We start from the raw sequence: 21,918 nt of genomic DNA, 5'->3' as shown, positions 1-21,918 counted from the left end.
AGTATTTTTTAAGTGTCTAACAGCTTAAGAAACCAAATATTCATAAATTAGACTTAAAAATAAATTCATGAATTAGACTTAAAAGAACAAACTGGGGAAAAAGGGTTAATTTCAAACCACAATATATTCATTAATTATATGCAACATATTGAACTTATATTAGTGTATATTTTTCCGACATATTATATGCTGTTGGAAAATTAAACAAGCTCGGTCCCAAGTCTTAGTTCTTTATGTACACAGACCATCAGTGTTGAGAAGCAATGTAGTCCTTAGATTTCAACTCGATCAATGACACTATCATCGCCATTCTCTGACTCGGATTCTCCTCGATATATGATATTCATGATCGTCTTTGTGGCTTGGCCAACGGCATGAGAAGTTTTTCTAGCAGCCCCGGCAAAAACGGGTTGTATAGAGATGATAGGTAGACTAGCCCTTTCCTGAATCATTGCTGGGTATAAGAGGAAATGAGGTTAAATAAAATGAAACCAATACCGAGCCTTTATGTCGGGGGCGGTTCAAGAGCGAGTTTTGAACTTACACATGGTCTGTTGGTGGGCAAGCGAACCGATCTGTCGAATTCCAGCTTCAGCGGCCTGCACAGCTTGAGCTGATTTGTTCACACCATCGGCTATCTCTTGGCTAAGTGGCAATTGCAAACCAAAAGCATTATATTATTGTGGCATCGGAAAGGAAACAGAAATATCAAAAGTTGACATCATATTTATTATTCATTTAAGAAGTCATTACATCTGTCAACTATAATATGCAATGACTATGCAACAAAAGGATGAAAATACGAGTGTGCCAGTGTCGGATATAGGTATGTGTCTGACATGAGCATGTTCAATTTTCTCTTAATTTTTTTCTGATATCCTCATAACGATACTCCCGTACTTCAAGAAAAATAAAGACTCAGAGCAAAACAGTGCAAGAGTATACAACAAAAAAGACAAAGAAGATTTAATTGTTACCTTAAATCACTGATTTCCATGCCCGAAAGCCTAATCGCAGCCATTGTACTGGGAAGTTCCTCTCGAGCCGTATCTGCGAGCTTGGAAAGAGAAACTGCAGCTCTTCTCATGGCCTGCAAAACAGGAAACAATCAAAATAATTTTACCGATTATTAAATGCAAACTAGACATAATCATTATATCGAATTTGAAAACCTATCGTCAATTTTATCTCAACTGATGCATTCCTTTCTTTGATTGAGGCTGACATAGACTTCCTAATTATCGCATAAGGGGTAGTTTAAAATATAAAGTATAGTAGGCATAAGCCAAAATCCCCATGAACAACCTTGAACTAACTCATCACTGTTAAATTAGCATATAAAAACTACGACAAAGTTACAAATATGATGTCAGAACACTTACAAACAGTGTAGGAACAGCTGCAATGACCAGACTTGTAAACGCCAAAGAAGCCTGCATGTATCCAAGTGATTGGTGTCAACCAATCCGAAAATATAGAAAATTGAAACACCAAACATAATACTTAATACCAATGCACAACACTTGAATTTCTACCACTGCCTGCCTATAGAAAGAATCTATCTGATTTGCAGTAACAAGCCAAAGAAAACTGCAAAAAATAAAAATTATCCAACAAATTGTTCAAATACCATATGCATCCAACAAACTGCAAAAAACTGATTATAACAATGAAACTATAATCAACAAATGCAAAAAGAAATGATACATGAGAAAAGTATAGACTATCCTATGTTACTAAGACTCGAACATGAGTGTAGGATACGAATATGTTTCTAACACGAGTAAGTTCAATTTTTTCTAAGTTTTTATGTGTACTTGGAGGGCTCTAAAGAAAAAATAGAATAGTGGGAACGGCATACTATTATCAAGTTACTATTCCAACATTATCAAACATCAATTTCATATATATATATAGATATATATATATAAGCTACATGCAAACAAGAGCTGCTTATCAAATTTTGAAAATATCCATTAAGCAATAAGAAGCACTCACATAAAACATGCCCAAAACCAAGAACTGCCCTTAAACAACCTCAAAATAAACACTAAATAATCTCAAAACATTAAAGAACAATCCGTTTACAGAACATATTTAGCACACCTTCCAAGTAACGAGACTATCAATCAAATATTCTCTCTCACACATACGCACATATATAGCATGAAAATTCCACATACACACATATATAGCACACAATAACCTGAAAAGCCTTAAAACCATACCGTACAAGCAATAAAAGTGAACAGATAGAAGGCTTGATCACTCAAACTCATCTTTTGAGTTGGAATAAAATTTGGGACGATTGGATGACCAATCCCCACATTGTAATTCTCATTGGATTCTCCATCAAGATTAGATTTTGAGGTTTGGGGCAATCCATTGGACTCCAAATTGAACTCCTTTGTAGTTGAATTAGTATAAGGAGTGGAAGAACAAAGTGGGACGAAACAAGAAGAAGAGGATCTTGAACAAAAGGGAAGAGAAGAGGGTGCTTTCAAAAATGAAATTTGGGCTTTTGTCTTACAATGGAAAGAAAGGAATTGGAGTGAAGAATTTGATGTGGGGTTTGCGTTTAACAAGAGATTTTCTTTCATTTGAGGGGATTTTCTTGAAGAACAACGGTATTTTTGAGTTTCGGGAAAAAATGAATGAGGTGTGAATTTTTTATTTTTAATAGAGGAACTGAATTTTTATTTATTATTTTTAGGATAATGTTGTCTGTCCAACAACTGTTAGTACATTTTTGCTTACTTTGCTTTGTCTTGTCCGAACCTGAATACTTTATCCAAAAAACAGATTCACATAATAATAAATTTAATTTTTTTATAGCTAAATTTATTCTTCAATCTTTTAAAAAAATTGAATTTAATCATTATTTTTTTTAAAAATAAGTCAGATTATTAGATTTTAATAAAAATATTAATTAAAATATTAAATTCTTAAATATAACCGCATACATGATAATCTATATTTATTCCATGCGCTTTTTTAAAAAAAAGTTTAAAATTTTTTAAAAAAATTGAATTTTTTTATTTTTAAAATATTTTATCATTTTTAAATTATTTATTGACTTGTGTCATGTCAACATCAAGCACATAAATTGTCATGTGAGTTAGCACGCCAACATTGTTAAAATTTTAGTATTTTAATCAACATATTCTCTATAAAAAATGATTTTGACTTTTTTTTTACTTTCAAATTTAATTAAAAATATAAGTCAAATCGACAAAAAATGTAAACTTAAAAACTAAATTTATCATTATACATTCTAAATTTATGGTGACTAAAATAATTCAAAATTTTTTAAATTTTGAAATTCTGATTTATGTTCTAATGCATTCTTATAATAAATACATTATTGAATTTTTTAGTGTACTTATTTTTAAACTTTTACAATAAAAATTTTTATTTTTTAAATTTCATATCCGAATCAACTATAAGTAGAATCAAGAATTATAAAATACAACTTTAAAAATAATTTTGAGCATTGAATTTATACTTAAACCGATATTGTACTTAGATTATTATAAAGATTTTGATTAAGTTAGGACCACTTATAATCGGATCTCAACTAAAATAAATTATTAAAATATCTTTATTTTAACAAAGTGAAATATTAATTTAAGAGTTATTTTGTCTTTTAATATAAAATATAAAAAATCATAATTATAATCGAATTTGAACCCAAAACACTAAATATCTACTCTCCCGACTTCACCATTTCAAGTAAAGTAACATTTAGTTTTTATGCAAATTCTTAATAAATATATTATATAAATATATTCACTCACATCGTGGGTGTGTCATAATCTTATTAATATCGTCGTCGATTGAGTTAGTGTCACGAGTCAACTTCTTATCAACTCAAGAAAAATGGCAATGCTATGATAAACAATTGGAGTGTATTTAATATTTTTAAAATGATATATTTACCTATTTGAATTCCTTTTACTCACAACTTTTTTTAATTTCATACATATTGCATATGTGTTTTTATTTTTATTTTTAAATCTTATATTTCATTATTTTTTGTATGTTATTTATAAATTTATCCATGAGTTCTAAATACGTTATTTTCACATATAAATATACACGTGTGTGATAGAATTCTAATTGTATTTAAAAGTTATTTTAACAGCTTTAACCATTTATTTTAGAATTAATTTTGAGTAGAAATATTTTGTTGCTTTGAATAAATAAAAAATTGTGATTTTATAATTGTGAGATATAATATCAAAAATTATATTGTCTTTGGTGCCTTTCTTTTGACACGTTCTTTTTCTGCTCGTGTGGCATGCACCGTCTTTTTCTTCTTTTGTCTATGTCAGTTGCTGATTTAGTTAACTGTCTGTTTGGTTGATTGGGCCCTATTGTGGAGTGTTGGCATATGAGTAAGGAATAGCGGGACTTTCTCTTGGTGTTGGTGAAGAAGAGCCTTGGCAAATCGATTTTGGAGTTGATGACGGTACAGCAAGTGTTGTTCAATTTCAACTTATGAGGAATACTATGGCTAATGTTCAGCATGAGAGAAACGCTTCCTCTTTCAACTTTTCTACGAGATTGACGTGGATAGGGTGATTTGAGGAAGTCCGTACGTGGACTTTTAACAATCATTTTTTGCTTATTCACCGTCTAGGCGATTGGGGGGAACTAAGGATTGTGTCGTTTTTCTTGCACTTTTGGGTGCAAATCCATGATTTGTCAACTGGTCTCTTCTCGGAAGCAATGCCGCAACAATTTGAGAATTTTCTTGGCCAGTTTGTGGACTATGATGCAGCTGCGGTCGCTAAGGGATTCCGTGCCCAAATGCGTGTGTGGGCTCGCCTTGATGTTTGAGTTCCGTTGAAGCGACAGAAAAAAATAATCATCTCCAACCAATCCCATGTGTTTGTTCAGTTTCAATACGAGCATTTAACGCTATTTTGTTATGTATGTGATCGGCTTGGTTATACGAGCTTCAGTCACACGACAATGAAGCCACGTATAGAAGAAGCCCTAGCGATCCGAGAGGCTTTGTCTTCGTTGAAATCTTTATTGATTATAGAATCAAATTTGGTTTTGTAATTCAAGATTGTTATTGTGTTGTACACTTTTAGACTAGTCGGGATGCTACTAAGGAAAGCGGCTCATATCCTATTTAGGGTAGTTTTATCTAATTGACACATATGACTAAAATTGATATAGTTATGAATGTATGGAATAAGCATGTTAGCTTTGACGTAACGCTACTTTGAATTTTTTTTACTCTTTAGTTATTAATGAATTTTTTTTTAAAAAAATTTTATGTACCAAGTTAATTACCTATAAGGGATCTATATTTTTAATATATTTATTAATTAATAGTAAATTGGTTTGAATTAAATAATAAATATTTATTTTAAAATATTAAAATATTGTTATTAATATATTATATTTTAGACGCTCAAAATAAAAATAAATAAATAAATAAGCAATTTAACACATTACATAGTTCAATCATTTTGGTCTCTTCTATTAAAATCTCAAACAAAAATCTAACATATGTTTTTCTTTTAAATTTTGATTTTTTTTTCTTTTTCCTGATTCTTCTCCTTTTTCTTCTAACCCTAGTTGTCGCCAGTCAAAGAGCTCCACCACCAATGCTACGATGAATACAAAACCACTATCCAATGACAAGTCTTCACACCCTCAATCTATCTTTCTGTTTAAATTTTCCTAAAAAGCAACCAAAACCTACAAAACCTCAAGCCAAAGTTCTAAGTTGAAAACCTCAATCCACTGACGTCTACAGGTGGATCATTGCAACTTCAAGATATGTTGTTCTCCTCAACCCCTACTTTACCTTCATTCAGATTATTGAATAGAGCTCTAATGCCCAAATAACTAGTAAGCTCTAAAAGACAAGTTCTTCTCTCTATGCTTTTTTCCTTTGTTATTCTTTCTCTAATTTTTGCTTTGCTTCTAACTCTATGTCTTTTACTAGATTTTTTTTTGCATCCTTCATCCATTATAGAGGCTTTTTTTTATTTGCTTTTTTCGATTGGTGGTTTGATGGTTGTTGGTGTATGTGGGGTGAGGATTGCTCACGATTTATGTAACAACCTAAAATTTCAATGGTGTCGGAACAGTAATTCGAGATTACTAAATCCGATAAATAAGATTAGAAAATTAAATAAATATAATAGTTAGAAGTATGTGAGATATTAGAAATATTTTTAAATAGGTGAAATTAAAATTTAAGGAGAAAATATTAAATAAATTGAGTCGAAAATGAGATATCGAGACCCCGATTTCATAAAACCAAGTCGAAAATATTTTTATAAATATTTATAGAGTGTTAGTAATGCAGTATTAAAATTTCATTAAAAAAATTTAACATTTGGGTGGTCAATTAAATAAAAAGAACTAAATCAAAAAAGGTATAAAAGTTGCTAGAATGATTAAATAGCTTAGTTGTCAAATAAGAAAGGACCTAAAGTGTAAATAATCTCAAGGGAGATATTTTGGGCGGCACAAGCAGAGAAAAATCAGAAAAATTGAGGAAATAATGTAAAATTGGAAAATTACAAAATTAACTAAATAAAGATAGGACTAAAGTGGAAATATCTAGATTTCTCTTTATTTTCTTCATTCTCATCAGAAAAAAATGCCATAGGAGGGTTTTCTAAGCTCGTTTTCATAATTTTTGCATCAAGTGAGTAAATTATTTCCTTTTTCTTGTAATTTTTGTGTTTTTAAGACTTTTACAACTAGGTCCTACTATCTAATTCATTAGTTTTTGATTCTATGGATGATCTTGGAAGTTTCCATGGATGAGTGCTGAAATTTTATGATGAATTATCATGAAATTGAAGCTTTAGTTTGGTTGTGAGATGATTTATTTAAGTAATTTCAATAGAAATTGATGTTTAGGACCTAATTGTGAAAATGTTGAAATTAGATTTTGGTATTTAAATTCTGATTTCCAAAGGTTATGAAGTAGTTTAAAATGATATAATAAAGTCTTAATTGAGAAAATCAGCTCAACTGAGAGGTTAATTAAGTAGGGACTAAATTGTAAAAGCTGCACAGTTTAGGGTAAATATGTAATTTTGAAAATTGAAGGGCATAAAGCATGGATTGAATTGGAATTGAAGTAGATGCTGATGAGTAAATAATTTTATATTCTAGATTAAGAATCGAAAGATAAATGAGGAAAAGAAAGTTATCGAATAGCCCCTGAAATATTACAACTTTTACAAATTGGCCTAGGTAAGTTCATATGGTTGAATTGTACGACTAATTGTTAAATTAGAAATGAAGTGATGTTATCTATATGTTGCTATTGTATTATTAATAAAGTGAAACATTATAAAGATCGAATTGGAAGTTCAAATTGAGGAAAACGCAGGATTGAGTACGTTCGTGTTGTGACAAGTGATGAATTGACGAATAAGACCATGGTTAATTGATGGCAAAGTTATGACACGTAGGTATGGTATTATCCATATTGAGTTATGATGCATAGGTATGGTATTATCCATACCGAGTTATGATACGTAGGTATGGTATTATCCATACCGAGGTATGATACGTAGGTAAGTATTTTCCATACCGTATTGTGAAACTTAGGTATGGTTTTAACCATACTGAGTTGTGAATCGTGGCACTGAGCAAACGACGTACTCAAATTTGTAAGTCGTCCCTTAATTTGACATGTGTGGCTAAGTGATAGTTGAGGCTAAGTGTTGAACTATGAATTGATATTTGGGTATTGAGCTCAATTGACTGAACTCATCATTTGAAATTGTATTTGGCAGGAGTTGAATTTTTAATTTTATTGACTGAACTCACAGAGCTTACTTTGTGTGTTAATGGTTCCTGTAGATTTGTGTGATATCGGTGGATCAGATCAACACATCGGGATACACTATCCAGAGTTACACTGGTAGATTTTGAATACAACCTTTGATTTATATGGCATGTATAGGACAGGGTTGAAAGATGTAGTTTTGAAATATTGAAATTTGTATGTTTGAATATCTATGTTTTGAAGTTATTTTAGTAAGGTAATGAATGAAACCATTTTGACAAAATTAGGATAAAATAGTATTATGGTATGTTGGTAGATGAAAAACTTGTGTTTTGATTGATTTGGTTGATTGGTTTGGACATATTTGTGTATTTGAAGGTAGGTAAATTATAAAAAGGGTGACAAATGTGGTCTTAAAATGACTTATTTTTGTCCACACGGTTTGCCCTACGAGCATGTGTTGTAGCCATGTGTCCCCTGCAGCTTAAAATTTAAAAGTAGAATACTCTGAATTAAGCACACGGGCAGAGACATGAGCGTGTGTCTCAGCCGTGTAGGTAACATGGTCATAGACACGGCCATATGATTTGGCCGTGTGAAACCTGCACTTAAATTTAAAATAGCCACACGGCCTAGCACACGGGCGTGTGACTTGGCCGTGTGACTTCAATTTGTTCATAGGATGTAAGTTAGAGAGTTACACGAGATTAGGACATGAACATGTGTAATCACACGGCCTGCCCACATGGGCGTGTCCCTAAGCCACACGGGCGTGTGAGCCATGCATGTGTGAAAAAAAAATTTAGTAGTTTCGTGAAAATTTCTCTGAGACTCCGAATAAGTCCCGACTCGATTCTAATGTTCATATTGGGCCTTAAGGGTCCATTTAAGGGACGTTTGAATGTTTTCATTTATGAATGGTAAATTTGACTCGAATTGAGTATACATGCTTAGTTATCCTCAGTAATACTCTGTAATCCTATTCCGGCAACGGATACGAGTTAAGCGTATTACAATCTAAGTTTTTAGTTCTTTCCGAGTCAATTATGCTTTGCTTCTCTGAGCTTCATCTTACTTTCTAGAAAATTCACTTCTTAGAGAATTGCTCGCGAAAATGAGCAAGGCTGTGGATTTTAATAAAGTTGGAGATAGTGACCATTTAATTCTAAGTGCTTATTAGGATTGTCGCCACCGCCCCCAACATTTTACCATTAAATTCGATGAATGTTTGCAGCGAAGCAAAGAAATTGAAGTTGATATAATTTTGCAATTTAAGGCTAGATGAAAATACAATATTTTATAATTTAATTTAATTTAAATTTATGTCAATTTTTAAATTACTTCAAGAGTGGGGATTAATGCAGAAAGAACCGAATAAAATCGAAAGGAAGAGATTGCAATTATAAATAATAAGACTCAACCCTAAACCCTCTAAGTTCAACAACTTGACCTTTGTTAACCGTATCTATTGACTAAATAAACTAATATTTAAATAAAAATTTTACATATTTTCTTTTGTTAATTCATCATTATGCAAAATTTGAACCAACATTGAGTTAACATACAAATAATCTATTTATAGATAAATAATTTTTTATATAATATTTTAAAACAGAAGGCAAAACAATGATGTTTCTATAACATAAAAGGTGACTTTTTTTCAAAACTAAAGTATCATAATTAACAACAATAATTAATTCCCTCATCACTCCATCACTAGTAGTAATTAGTCCCGAATTGTTGAATTCTCTCTAATGAAATAAACTGTCACGCCAATGGAAATTTACCTGTATCATAGTCAGAGAAATTATTATATGCCCTTCACCCACGGTTTGCCCATCAACAAACCTCACCAGTCCAACTCGTTGGCACTCTTTAATCCCCGGCACTTTCGGCAAAGCTACCTTTGCTCTCCCCACCACGATGTAGCCTCTTGACGGCCCCGGATTCCCGCCGATCCGCATAACTTCCAGACTCAAAAACTTAGGTTCGGATGTAACAACATTGATCAATGGGATATTAAATAGTTGTTCCCATATAAATTTAGGATACCCTCTACTTGCACCAGTCTCGTACTGATCTGAAGGGTTAACCCAAAACACCACTCGATAATTCCTCCAATGAACTTCCGAGTACACGCTCGATGGTTCAATCTCTTCCGCATAATGGATGTGTATTTGTAGAATATAATTTGTTTTAACGAAATTTGGGTCTTGTATTCGCCTTATTTTTTGGATTGAATCTAACTGAGCCATTTTGTTTTTGTGCTGGATTTCCTTTTTCTCCTTCTCCACCTATAAAAAAATAAAAAAAAATTCAAAAGAATATTGGTTTCTTGTGCATTAAGTAAGAGAGAGAAAATCTGTCAGACTATAAAATTTACCTTCTTGTTTAGGTTCAATGCAAACATGGTTGAACTTTGAAGAAGAAATAAGAAAGATGAAAGCTTTAATTTTGTGTGTTAATGGAGATTGGGCGGTGAGTTTTAATTATAAATGTGATATAAAACAGTTTTAGTGAAAAAGGAACTCTTTCTATATATGGAATAGATTAAGATTAGATTAGATTACATTAGATTAGATTAGATTTAATAAAATAAATAGAGTAATAATTTGACCATATAGAGAAACTTTTATTTTATTTTAAGGGTGAAATTGCGTTTTTCTCCCTATACCGAAAAAAATGCGTTTTTCCTTGTACATTTGAGTGGTGGGGCAAAATGCATTCCAGCTTCTAACATAAGAACCTCTATAATATTATTACAGAAAAATATTCCATTAAAATCACAAGGATTTTTCTGTTTATACAAGTGAGTTAATTATTATGTAAAGCAATTAAATTTGTGATTAAATCAAACTAATATTATCAAGAAAATGTTGCAACCATATATTATTAATTATTATATGAAAGTTGACAAATTAGCGTATATTTTTTCACTGTGTAAATTTTGTAAAAAAAAATGATCATGTTTTAATCAAAATTATTTGCCTACTAGATTATAGATTTCATTCGATTCGGTCAGTGTCATGACTCGAGGAGATATCAAACCGGCTTCCGCGTTGGTTCGACTCGATAAGCATCAGAACGACTTCCCGCATGGTTGGTCTATCAGAAGGTGACATGCTTGTGCATATTAAAGCAATTTTCATGACTGTTAACATATGACAGACGGTTCTGTCATCTCGTTGATTCAACCGAGAATCGAGCATTCCAGGTGATAGCGAGTGATCTCGGATGTAATGTCTCACCCATGTTACGAGGTCGCCGCCTTGATCTAGTGGTTGAACTGGTGTTCTGCCTGTTAGTAACTCCAATAGGACAACTCCGTAGCTATAGATGTCGCATTTTTCGGTCACTTTCATTGTGTATGCATATTCTGCATTTTAAATGATCATGGCTCATTAGCTAAAAGCACACAAAAGCTTAATGTTTGCAACATTTTTATGCAGTAAAATTTTAATTACCTGGAGCAATGTAGCCATAAGAACCTGCAATTGCAGACATTGACTTGGATTGTGGCACATCCATGACTTTGGCTAATCCGAAATCACCGACACGAGCTTCAAACTTTTCGTTGAGCAATATGTTATTCGATTTTATATCACGGTGAAAAATCCGAGGCTTGCAATCATGATGCAGATAAGCAAGGCCTTGAGCAGCTCCCAATGCAATCATGAACCTTGTTCTCCAATCAAGATGGCAGGATGTACCATGAAGCAGCTCCCCCAAGCTACCTCTTGACATGTATTCATAAAGAAGGAGATTCGAACCTTGGTGATAGCAGAAACCGTAAAGCTTCACGATGTTCCGGTGCCGGATATTCCCCAATGTTAGAATTTCAGCTCGAAAGCTGTTGTCAACGTTATTATTGCCTTCCCGTTGTGAAGCAAGCTTCTTAACAGCAACGGCTTGACCACTTGGCAAGACAGCTTTATATACAGTTCCACAAGCTCCCCTACCAACAACAAAGCTCTCGTTGAAATTTTCGGTCGCTGCAACCAAGTCCTGGAATGTGAATCCTTCCTTTGGGGAGAAGTAAATGTCCGAAACTTGAGTACTTGGTGGCTTTTCTTGCAAAGTAGCAACCGTTCTAACCGGCCTTCTCATGAAATATATAATGACTGCTATTAAAACGAGAGAAACTCCACCGATAGTTGCTGCAATTATGGCAACAAGTTTACCTAACCGGATTTGTTTATCTTTCGTATCTGGCACACGAGGGGATGAAGATAATGGTGGATTGCAACCACCAAGAGGACCTCCACAGAGACCTCTGTTTTCGATAAAGCTGCTGATAGCCAGGTTGTTGAGGCGCGGTAGTGATGGTATAGGCCCTTTTAAGTCATTATATGAAAAGTTGTATCCGAATAAGCTTGGTAGATTAGCAAAAGAAGCAGGAATTTCGCCACTCAAATGGTTGTTATTAAGCATAAGGTATTCCAATAAAACGAGATTGCCGAGCTCTTGAGGGATTACTCCAGAGAGATTGTTGTAGCTGAGATTTAATGCAATTTGCAAGCCAGAGAGGGAACCTAAAGCAGCTGGTATATTGCCACTGAATGAGTTGCCCCCCATTTGTAACTCTGTCAAACGAATAAGATTTCCTAGCTCGGGAGGTATTATCCCGGACAGATCATTGTCTGAAAGCTTGAGAAGCTCCAACTGAGATAGTGCTCCAATCTCACCAGGTAAATTCCCCGTAAATCTGTTCCTGCTGAGATCGAGTCGTTGAAGCATTTTGCAGTTAAACAGTTCTGGTGGTATCCTTTCTATGAATGAGTTAGATGAGATGTTAAAGCTCGCCAACTGAGACAGATTACCGATCTCTCTTGGCAACTCTGATGTAAAGTAGTTATAATGAAGGTGTAGCCTTTGCAAAGCTTTGCAGTTCCCGATCTCCGCCGGAATCGGTCCTCTGAAGTTGTTCTGGCCTAGCTCGATCGCAGACAGATTAACTAACTTGCAAAGATTTGACGGAAGACTCCCTGTAAGGCTGTTTCCGGTTAAAAGAAGTTGAACTAATGGTAAGCAGTTTGTAACACCGGATGGGATATTCCCAGTGAGCTTGTTTGTCCCAAGGTTGAGAAACATCAGGTTCAAGTTATGACAAAGATGTCGAGGGATCCTTCCTGTTAATTGATTGTTGGATAAATCAACAACCCAAAGCAAGCTATAAGCCCCAAGTTTCCGAGGAATGGTACCGGTGAGTGAATTGTCAAAGAGCTGAAACATGATCAGTTCTTCCAAATACTGAAACCCGACCGGAATCCGACCAGTGAGATTATTTATGGAAAGATCAAGCTTTGACAAGTTCTTCAAACTGGTAAGCTCAACAGGGATAACACCAGTAAGCTGGTTTTCGAAAAGATAAAGCAAATTCAACCCTTTTATGTTGCTAAACTCAACCGGTATTTCTCCGGTCAACAAATTCTCTGAGAAATCGATCTGTTCGGCAAATGAAAGGTTCCCAATCTCCCTCGGGATCGTTCCATTCAACTCATTTCTGTAAAGAAACAAGTGCTTGAGATTTATAAGGTTCCCAAGCTCCTTGGGGACACTTCCAACAAGCTTGTTCTCATACAAAGCAAGAGTACTCAAATTCGTGCAATTGACAATCTCTCCCGGAATCGAACCAGTGAGTTGATTATCCCAAAGGATCAACTCTCTCAAACTCGTAAGCATCCCGATCTCCGCCGGAATCGAGCCGGTTAATTCATTTTGTGCAAGACCAAGGTACTGCAAACTCTCACATGAACCTATATTTGAAGGTAAACTCCCCGTCAACCGGTTCTGACCAGCTCGAAAACTCTTTAGGCTCTTAAGGTTGCAAAAAGAACTCGGCAATGATCCATTGATATCGTTGCTATATGCAAGCAATTGTGTCAAAGAAGAAAGGTTCCCAATCTCATCAGGGAAAGGCCCTGAGAATCTATTATTGTATATCTTTAGAGTTGTTAAATATGAAAGGGTGCCTATTTCTTTGGGAATTTGAGCTTCAAATTCATTGTCATTGAGATTAAGAATCTCCAAATTTGAACAATTCCTAATCTCTTTTGGGATGTTATTGGACAACCCATTGTGAGAAATATCAAGGACAGTCAACTGAACCAATCCACCAATGCTAGGAGACAAGGAACCAGACAGGTTCATTGAACTCAAGTTAAGAGACTGAACTACAAGATTGTAAGAATAATAATCAATGGGGGAGCAACTTACACCATTCCATCCACATGGAGTTGGGTCATTAGGGTTCCAATTGCTTAAATGATGGAACTTGTCAACAAGATTTCTCTTGATTTCAAGCAGGTATTGACCCTCTGAGTTAAGCCCTTTGGATTGATGAACTAAAAGGACATGAATAAGTACAAAAACAATGAACAACCGTCTCCATATTGATGATTTCCCCATATCCAAAGGTCTCATTCACATGAATATTTTCAAGCTGAAATCAGTATATAAAATCAAATCCCACAAACCTGGAGTTAAAAAGGAATGTTTTAAACTATGAATATATCAATACACATGTATTAAATTGTAAAAGTTGAATAGAATGAAATGCATAAATTAAACAGTAAACTGCAAATAAAACAAAAAGAACAGAGCTTGACATACCTCCATAGAGTTCATTTCCCAGAAAATATTTACACAAGGAAAAACTCAAAAAGGCTACAACTTTGAGTGAAGATATGAAATGGGGTTTTATTAAAGAAATGAAAAAACTATTTTTCAAATGGACTCAAAGTTGAATAAACTAAACAGCTTTTTATTTTTAACTTTATGGGATTATGCTAAAAGAAACAAAGAAAAGCCAAGGGTTTAGGATTTGTCTTTGTTTACAGAATGATTTTCAGACAACCCTTTTTTGTGCTTATGAAGGATTTTTATGTAAGAAAGAGATGGTCGATAAAGCATGATCATGTTCTTCTCTATCACTCCATCATCTCTTTGCCATTATATATTTTAGTGCTCCATAAAAGCTTTAAATATGAATATTTATTTTTTAAGTCTTTCTTCTTTACTCTCGTTCCAATCATATTACAATGTGTTCAGTGTATTTAAAGAAATCTAATTTTTGAGCGATCAACTTGCTTACAATGGAGAAAAAAAGGTACTATGTATATAGTCATCAGGTAGGTATAGTTAAAATTATAATTTAGGAATTTTCATATTTTAATTTATTATGTATTTACATTGAATTAGGAAATTAATATACGAATATATATGAAGAAATCATCTCATACAAAAAGTCTTTATATTTAATATGAAAATTAGAGAAAAAAATTACATATCCTCTTAAAATATATTTAAAAAATATAAAAATAATTAACATGATATAAATAAATAAATATATATATATAACATATTTATAGAGTTTAAAATTTATAATTTCAAATTGTGAGTTGCTAGAGATTCTTTTCAATATCAATAAGGCAACCGCCCATGTGAAAAAATTAATATTTTTCCACCTTATCTCCTCCCTATATGTTATTATTTTATAAAATCTATACTCATGTCAACTTGTAATCAGTTAGAGTTTGGATTTATTTAAAAACAACAATTTTTTTGAATTTAAATCTTAATTACTAATACAACAATTAATCATACTTAATTAACTATTTTATAACCTTTTTCTATATAAACAAAAATATTTAGAACATCATTCTCTAAGTTGTATTTTAAAATTTGCTTAATATAATATTTGATATCTAAATTTGGTATTTTTTAAAATTTGATATCTCAACTTTTTTTTTCCAATTTGATACTTAAACTTGATATTTTTTTCCTAATTTGTTACCTAAGCTTTTTTTAGGTTCAATTTAGTACTTAAATTTATTAAATGTTATATATATTACGCAAAACACTAACATTAAATTTTTTTTTGTTATGCTACAAAAATATTGTAATAATTTTTATATATATATAAACAAAAAAAAATTAGAACATCATTCTCTAAGTTACATTTTGAAATTTGATGAATAAAATCCATCCTTAAATTTTTCATTCTTTTTAATCAATAGGGCTAGATATTACAAAATAGAAGAGAATATCATTTATATATATATTTTTTTATATTAATCGAGCTAAAACTATATAAATTAATAAAAATTAACAGTTTAATCAAAAACTGAATTAAGATTTTAATATTTTTGTAGAATTATATTCTAACAAATTAAAATTTATAAAAAACTAATTTTTTTAATATATGTAAAGTAAGGAGATAAAATTCATAGTTACACCTAATATAGTAACCAAACAAAGTAGGTCCCTTTCCATCTTCATTCATTCTTTACCATCCCAAATGAAAATGGGCAAAGCCCATTGTTTATATTTGTTTATTTATTTATCTATTTTTATGATAACTTTGAATAATCTTCATTCTTTCCCTTAGTCAAGGTTGAAATGATATGCCTTTTTTTTTTTATATAGTTAAAGCTATACATATCCAGTATCCCCCATTTTTATACCTATGAGTTCCACTTATATAATTAAAAAACCATGAGTTTTTAACTTTTATATATTTTTACTCATTGTGTCTTAATTTGATTAACATAAGTATTATTATCATGAGTTATAGAATTATTTATAGTCTCTCTCTAACCCTTAACTAGGAGGATAATGTACTTTGGCGCATTTGAACTCACGTCCTCTTATACTGGCAACAATGCCTATATTAATCGAATTAAAACTCAATCAATAGATTACATTTAAATTTAATTATAAAAATATATGTTTTTTAACGGAGATTTAATTATAAATAAATAAATATTTATTTTTTTATATATTTAACCCCAATTTAATAACCCTTCTCACTAAATTAATTAACTAAGATAGTCAATGGAACCGAGCAAATTAAGTGAATTCGATTATTTTGGTTATGATATCATAAAAAACCAATTATCAATCATTTTTCATTAGACTTGGTTAAGTCGATTTTCAATTTTTTTTAGGTTAATTTTTTTATTAGTCTTTATGTGTAAGTCGTATATTTAGTCCATGCACTTTAATTTGGTTATTTTTATTTGTTACATTTACTAAGTTTTGTTATTTTCAAAATTTGATGCGACAAACGCATTATTATATATAATGTTATTTCAACTTACTATTTTCACATTTTCTTGTAAAAAAAAAGAACCTAGTTGGTGATTTAATAACTAACGTTTGCATAAGATTGAAGTTTTAAATTTTGAAAAATATAGGGACTAAGAATTATGAAATTAAAGAATATTGACTAAATCTATACCTATACGTTTAGTACAAGACTAATAGTAGAATTTAATAGAGATTTAACTGCTAGAATTTGGGTCGAGACGAAAATTTTAAAATCCGAAAGTATAGGGAAAAAAATTGATTAATTCGAAAATTATAGAAATTAAAATTGACCAAATTAAAGTATAGAGCTTAAATCCATTACTTATACATAATATAAGGACTAACAGGAGAATTTGACCATTTTCTTAAAATAATATTTAAAAGTATGCTCTTTTTTTTTGGTTCGAAATATTTATATTCTCACGACTGAGATGAAAGCCATCACATCTCTCCTTTATATCCAAAAACTACACTAACAATATGTTTAATATTTTTTTCGTACATATAAATAAAATATTTATAATAAAAAAACCACTCAAATTGGTTTTTGTATTGTTTCAAAAGTTGTCTTCAAATTGACTAGTTATGATTAGGTAACAACCCACTTATTTGATCAAGTCCATCCCAATTTTAAATAATTATTGATATTAATTTTAAAAATAGATACATATTTGATCAGTTCTTAGTTCGATTGATATAAGTATTGTTGTCAATATAATAGGACATAGGTTTGAGTGTATTGAAACGCATTATCCTTCTATTTATGGGTTGAAAAAAGAATATGAGTAATTCTAAATATTATATCAAAAAAGGAACAGACATGATCAAAACTTATAATAAAACCGTTTTAAAAAAATAAATAGATATTTTAGTTGAATTTGAGAGTTGAGAGGTTGGTATGTTTATTAATTATAAATAAATAAATAAAAACTCAACAAATTTGCATTATTTTTTCTCCCACCGCAACAAATTTATTCAAGGAAAACAAATATCATAGAAATTTCTTGAGTCTAGTAAGGTTCAAAAATCTAATTAATTGGCCATTAATTCTTTGAGAGCAGTGAATAAAAATATTAAATTTAAAAAATGAGTTTTTGAACAAAAAAATATTAAATTTATTTAAAATATGAAATCAATTTTGATAAATTCTAGCAATTTTTAATAATATTTTATTAAATATTATGTAAATTATTTCACTTCAAAATTAAATGTATAATAACATATAATACTATAACATAAACCTTATAATACTATAACGTAAACCTCACAAATATGTTAAATTATTTATGCTTAAAATTTTAATAAAAGAAAAAATATAAAATTATTAAATAGTAATAAAAAAACAACATAAATTAATTTTATTTTTTTTAAATATCGATAGTTTAAAATAGATTTAGATTTGTCATTTATAAATATAAATGGAATTTGAGTAGATTTTAAAAATTCATATTTCGACAATTGGTTGTTGACAAAGGCAAAAGCCCTCAATCTTGAGTACTTAAGTTTAATACCTACTATATGCAATTATATGCATGGGTCTTTAAATCCTATCATAAACTATTGTTATATGTGAGTTTTAGTTTATTTCGTTAATTTTAGTCTAGATTATAATGTTTTTAATCTGTTCGAACATATTTTTTGTTATACATCAATAATCATCGACATGAGTCCTAGAAAGGATCCAGGTCTCCAACCTGCGACTCGGATAGGTCTCACCAGAAGATTGAGTGTAAGGCAAACCACAAGAGGACAGCAAAGTGAGTTTGTGGATCCAGCTCGCGAGGCAAAGCCAAGGACTTAGCTTGCAGTAACCTAGGGAAAGTCTTAGTCTCAGCTCACATACACCCAATGAGCTTGCAGAAAAGACTGCATGCTCCGCAGGCCATCCAAACACTTGTCCAATAGGCACAGAGCCCACCTAGAATGTCAGTCCCAAGAACAGAAAGGACCACGTGCTCCGCAAACACATACCCAACAGACTTAGAGTTCGTAGAGAATGTCAGTACTAAAGGCAACAGAGTCAAGACAAAATAGTGAAGCCCTATCATGAGCTGTAATAGCATCTATAACAACATGTATAAATATTTGAACACTCGTATCAATAAGATACAAGAAAATATTACTCAACATATTTATTTTGTAATGTACTTATATTTCAAGTCACTTGAAGAACATAAATTATATTAACCTCATACAAGTCAACCGGACTGAAAATCATGGGCATTATTTCATTTTTTGATTTTAGATGTTTGTTTTATGGGTTATGTCGAGGTCCAAGACAATTTTCTTAAAAAATGTTGTTTTTAAAATTCAAATTTGTATTTCTCTTCAGGAGTGTAATGTATCTTACCTCTATACCTAACACTTATTATTACGTACATGATAATATTAGATAAATTTAATTAACATACAATGGGATATGAAAAATTAACATGAAACATAAATTCACTAGTGTTTTAAGCTTGAGTCCAACCCTCATTTTAAATACGCTTAATTTTTTTTGCTTGATCTCATTTTTCAAACTTAATTTTTTTACCAAACTCTCCTGAATTTCGACCAGACCTTCGAGCCTAATGGATAGTCCAATCCATTAAAAGATCTAGTCAAAACCATACTAGTAAATATAAAATTATAATATAATACAAAATATTTGAATCTAATATAAATACACAAATTCCTAAACAATCATCTAATAAAAGCCAACAATATCCTAACTCATTTTGGAAGGCATAAATTTTGAAAGGGTTAATATACTACTTGGTACATGATTTTATTTTTACTGTTTAATTATTTAAAGTTTTTAATTGTATTTTTTTATCTCAATTAAGTATCTATGTTTTTTTGAATAATTTCATTATAGGTTCTGATTATATATGTTTTTTTTCCAGACAATGTCTAGAGCACTCATATCCCTTCTTCAACCCATAAATAGGAGGATAATACGCTTCAGTACACTCGAACCCATATCCTCTTGCATTAGCAAAATGCTCATGTTAATCGAACTAAGACTCAATTGGCAATATCTATTTTTTTTACTAGAGCTTATGTGTCAAATATTCACTGGGTCACATAATATCATTTAGCGTGGACACCAAATTGAACATTGAAGCCAAACTCAAGTATAAAATAATTTATTAACCTACTGTGAATGAGCTAATCTTCCTTTTCCTATTTTGCAAATTCTTTTAAATTTATTTTACTCGTAATTTCAGATTACACAATTAGAAATATTTTTTTTATATTTTATAAATTTCACCTATTTATCTCAAAATTCGAAACAAAAAAAAACCATTAAGGTCTAATTATTAAGGAACCCCTTGAAGATATTGCACATGCATTTGCTATTGACTTTATCATACATAAATAATCACTTTTAGTGAGTAGCATAACCCAACTATTAAGCAAAATAATTATCAACATTAAATATTAATAAATATTACATCTTAAATCTTAATTATCCAAATTTTTTTATATTTTAAATTAATCTTACAGGCAAGAAATCAAGAGCAAATGATAGCAATATGAATTGAATCTTAACCAACTTTTTCCCTTTTAAAAAAATAATTTAATTTTATTTCCCCTAAGATGCCAAACACCACCCGTGAAGGCATGGATGACACGTACCCATCAACATTTTTATTTTAACATGCCAATATATGCTTGAAAATTAAATAATAGATTTAAAAAAACATGAATAATGCCATCAAATTTTTATTTATATTTATATTTAAATAATTAGATTTTAACATGGCGAGATATGATAAAAAAATTAAATAATTAGATAAAGAGAATATTAAATGTAGAATAATTTCATCAAAAAATTACATGAATATATTTAAAATTTATTTACTATAGTCTTTTTTTAAAATATATTTACTATAGTTTTTTACTATATTAAATTTGATGTAAATATATAATATACCATGACAAAAAAAAAACACAAATTATTCAAAAAAAGTACACAATTTGTCAAAAATTTATAAGTTTATTTGGCATAATTATACAATTAGTTTTTAATTTTTTATATTTTTCAATTTAATCTTTATTTTTTTAGTTAAAATTAGCCTTAAAATTAAAAAAAAGTCAAATTTGACCCTAGCCATTCAAAAAAGTTTAATGGTTAGTTTTTAACAAAAATTCGACTAAAACATTAATTTTTAAATATGGGAGCGTATATGACAATCTACGTGCATTTCATGCTACTATTTTGAATATTTATGAACTTTCTATATATTTTTTTTTAAGTTTGGTTTTTTTGAATATTTATCATTTTTAAATTATTTATTAATATGACATATAAGACAAATAATGTCATGTTAGCATGAAACATAAACTATCATGCAAGTTACTACACCGGCATCAATAAAAAGTTAATGTTTAGCCAACATTTCTATTAAAAAAATTATTTGACTCTTTTTAAAAATTTAAGGATCAAAATAATAAAAGATGTAAACGTTGAATGCTAAATTTGTTATTATGTAATTTTAATTTTAGTTTTATCCAGGAGGAATTATATAAATAAATACATTTGTGAGATGGGTGTAGCCAAAGGTCCAGGGAGTGGTTTTGGCCCTCTTTGACTAAATGGATTAATTTTTATTTTAGTACCTTCTAAATGTAAATAGCTCAATTTAATATTTTTAACTTGTTTTCAGTGTAGAAAATGTAATTTTGACCCCTTTCAAAGTTAAAAAATATATAATTTAAATAATTTAAATTTAAAATTTTTAACTTCAACCCCCAATTTTTTTAGTTTTATCTCAACCATCACATAAATCCTAGCTTCACCCCTCTATTTGTGAGCTTGAAATTTTCCTTAACGAGCTGACAGGCCAAATTTGTTCCCAAAGAAATATTTATAATCTCCTTTGGCATTTTTTTAGTGAATTTTTATTTTTATTTATTTTACATTGACTCTTTTTTTGGGTACAATTTAATTTATTTTTGGTGTACAATGAATCCTTCAGATTTCTCTTTTGGTATCAAATTGATGTTTCGCACTATAGTACGTTATAATTATATATTTTTTAATATTAATCATTATGTATTAA

At 30.6% G+C, this 21,918-nt stretch overlaps 3 protein-coding genes across 3 annotated transcripts; all 3 read right to left on the bottom strand.

Annotated features, from left to right (window-relative positions):
* Nucleotides 1-105: 105 nt before the first annotated feature.
* On the bottom strand, nucleotides 106-2,717 carry LOC121204722 (uncharacterized). The gene is made up of 5 exons (XM_041075150.1): nucleotides 2,229-2,717; nucleotides 1,383-1,433; nucleotides 978-1,090; nucleotides 545-645; nucleotides 106-454 (listed from the first exon to the last, which is right to left on the bottom strand). Exons 1-5 carry the CDS (start codon nucleotides 2,598-2,600, stop codon nucleotides 273-275), a joined length of 819 nt encoding a protein of 272 aa, XP_040931084.1. The 5' UTR covers nucleotides 2,601-2,717; the 3' UTR covers nucleotides 106-272.
* A 6,622-nt stretch (nucleotides 2,718-9,339) lies between these two features.
* Nucleotides 9,340-10,297, bottom strand: LOC121204721 (uncharacterized). The gene is made up of 2 exons (XM_041075147.1): nucleotides 10,161-10,297; nucleotides 9,340-10,071 (listed from the first exon to the last, which is right to left on the bottom strand). Exons 1-2 carry the CDS (start codon nucleotides 10,185-10,187, stop codon nucleotides 9,529-9,531), a joined length of 570 nt encoding a protein of 189 aa, XP_040931081.1. The 5' UTR covers nucleotides 10,188-10,297; the 3' UTR covers nucleotides 9,340-9,528.
* Nucleotides 10,298-10,651: 354 nt separating this feature from the next.
* On the bottom strand, nucleotides 10,652-14,800 carry LOC107899181 (probable leucine-rich repeat receptor-like protein kinase At5g63930). The gene is made up of 3 exons (XM_016824811.2): nucleotides 14,390-14,800; nucleotides 11,242-14,253; nucleotides 10,652-11,153 (listed from the first exon to the last, which is right to left on the bottom strand). The coding sequence occupies exons 2-3, from the start codon at nucleotides 14,198-14,200 to the stop codon at nucleotides 10,783-10,785; spliced, it is 3,330 nt and encodes a 1,109-aa protein (XP_016680300.2). The 5' UTR covers nucleotides 14,201-14,253; nucleotides 14,390-14,800; the 3' UTR covers nucleotides 10,652-10,782.
* Nucleotides 14,801-21,918: the final 7,118 nt, after the last annotated feature.

This window comes from Gossypium hirsutum, chromosome A08 (assembly GCF_007990345.1).
Source record: "Gossypium hirsutum isolate 1008001.06 chromosome A08, Gossypium_hirsutum_v2.1, whole genome shotgun sequence".
NCBI lineage: Eukaryota > Viridiplantae > Streptophyta > Magnoliopsida > Malvales > Malvaceae > Gossypium > Gossypium hirsutum.
This window is presented reverse-complemented; position numbering and strand designations above follow the sequence as displayed.

What these genes read in the sequence shown, in the direction of transcription:
- LOC121204722 (XM_041075150.1), bottom strand. Translation starts at nt 2,600, where the DNA reads ATGAAAGAAAATCTCTTGTTAAACGCAAACCCCACATCAAATTCTTCA. An exon ending in CAGCTGTTCCTACACTGTTT is followed by an intron (nt 1,091 to 1,382) that starts GTAAGTGTTCTG and finishes CCTGTTTTGCAG; the next exon opens with GCCATGAGAAGAGCTGCAGT. An exon ending in TGCCCACCAACAGACCATGT is followed by an intron (nt 455 to 544) that starts GTAAGTTCAAAA and finishes TCTTATACCCAG; the next exon opens with CAATGATTCAGGAAAGGGCT.
- LOC121204721 (XM_041075147.1), bottom strand. Translation starts at nt 10,187, where the DNA reads ATGTTTGCATTGAACCTAAACAAGAAG. An exon ending in CATTGAACCTAAACAAGAAG is followed by an intron (nt 10,072 to 10,160) that starts GTAAATTTTATA and finishes ATTTTTTTATAG; the next exon opens with GTGGAGAAGGAGAAAAAGGA.
- LOC107899181 (XM_016824811.2), bottom strand. Translation starts at nt 14,200, where the DNA reads ATGAGACCTTTGGATATGGGGAAATCATCAATATGGAGACGGTTGTTC. An exon ending in TTATGGCTACATTGCTCCAG is followed by an intron (nt 11,154 to 11,241) that starts GTAATTAAAATT and finishes TTTAAAATGCAG; the next exon opens with AATATGCATACACAATGAAA.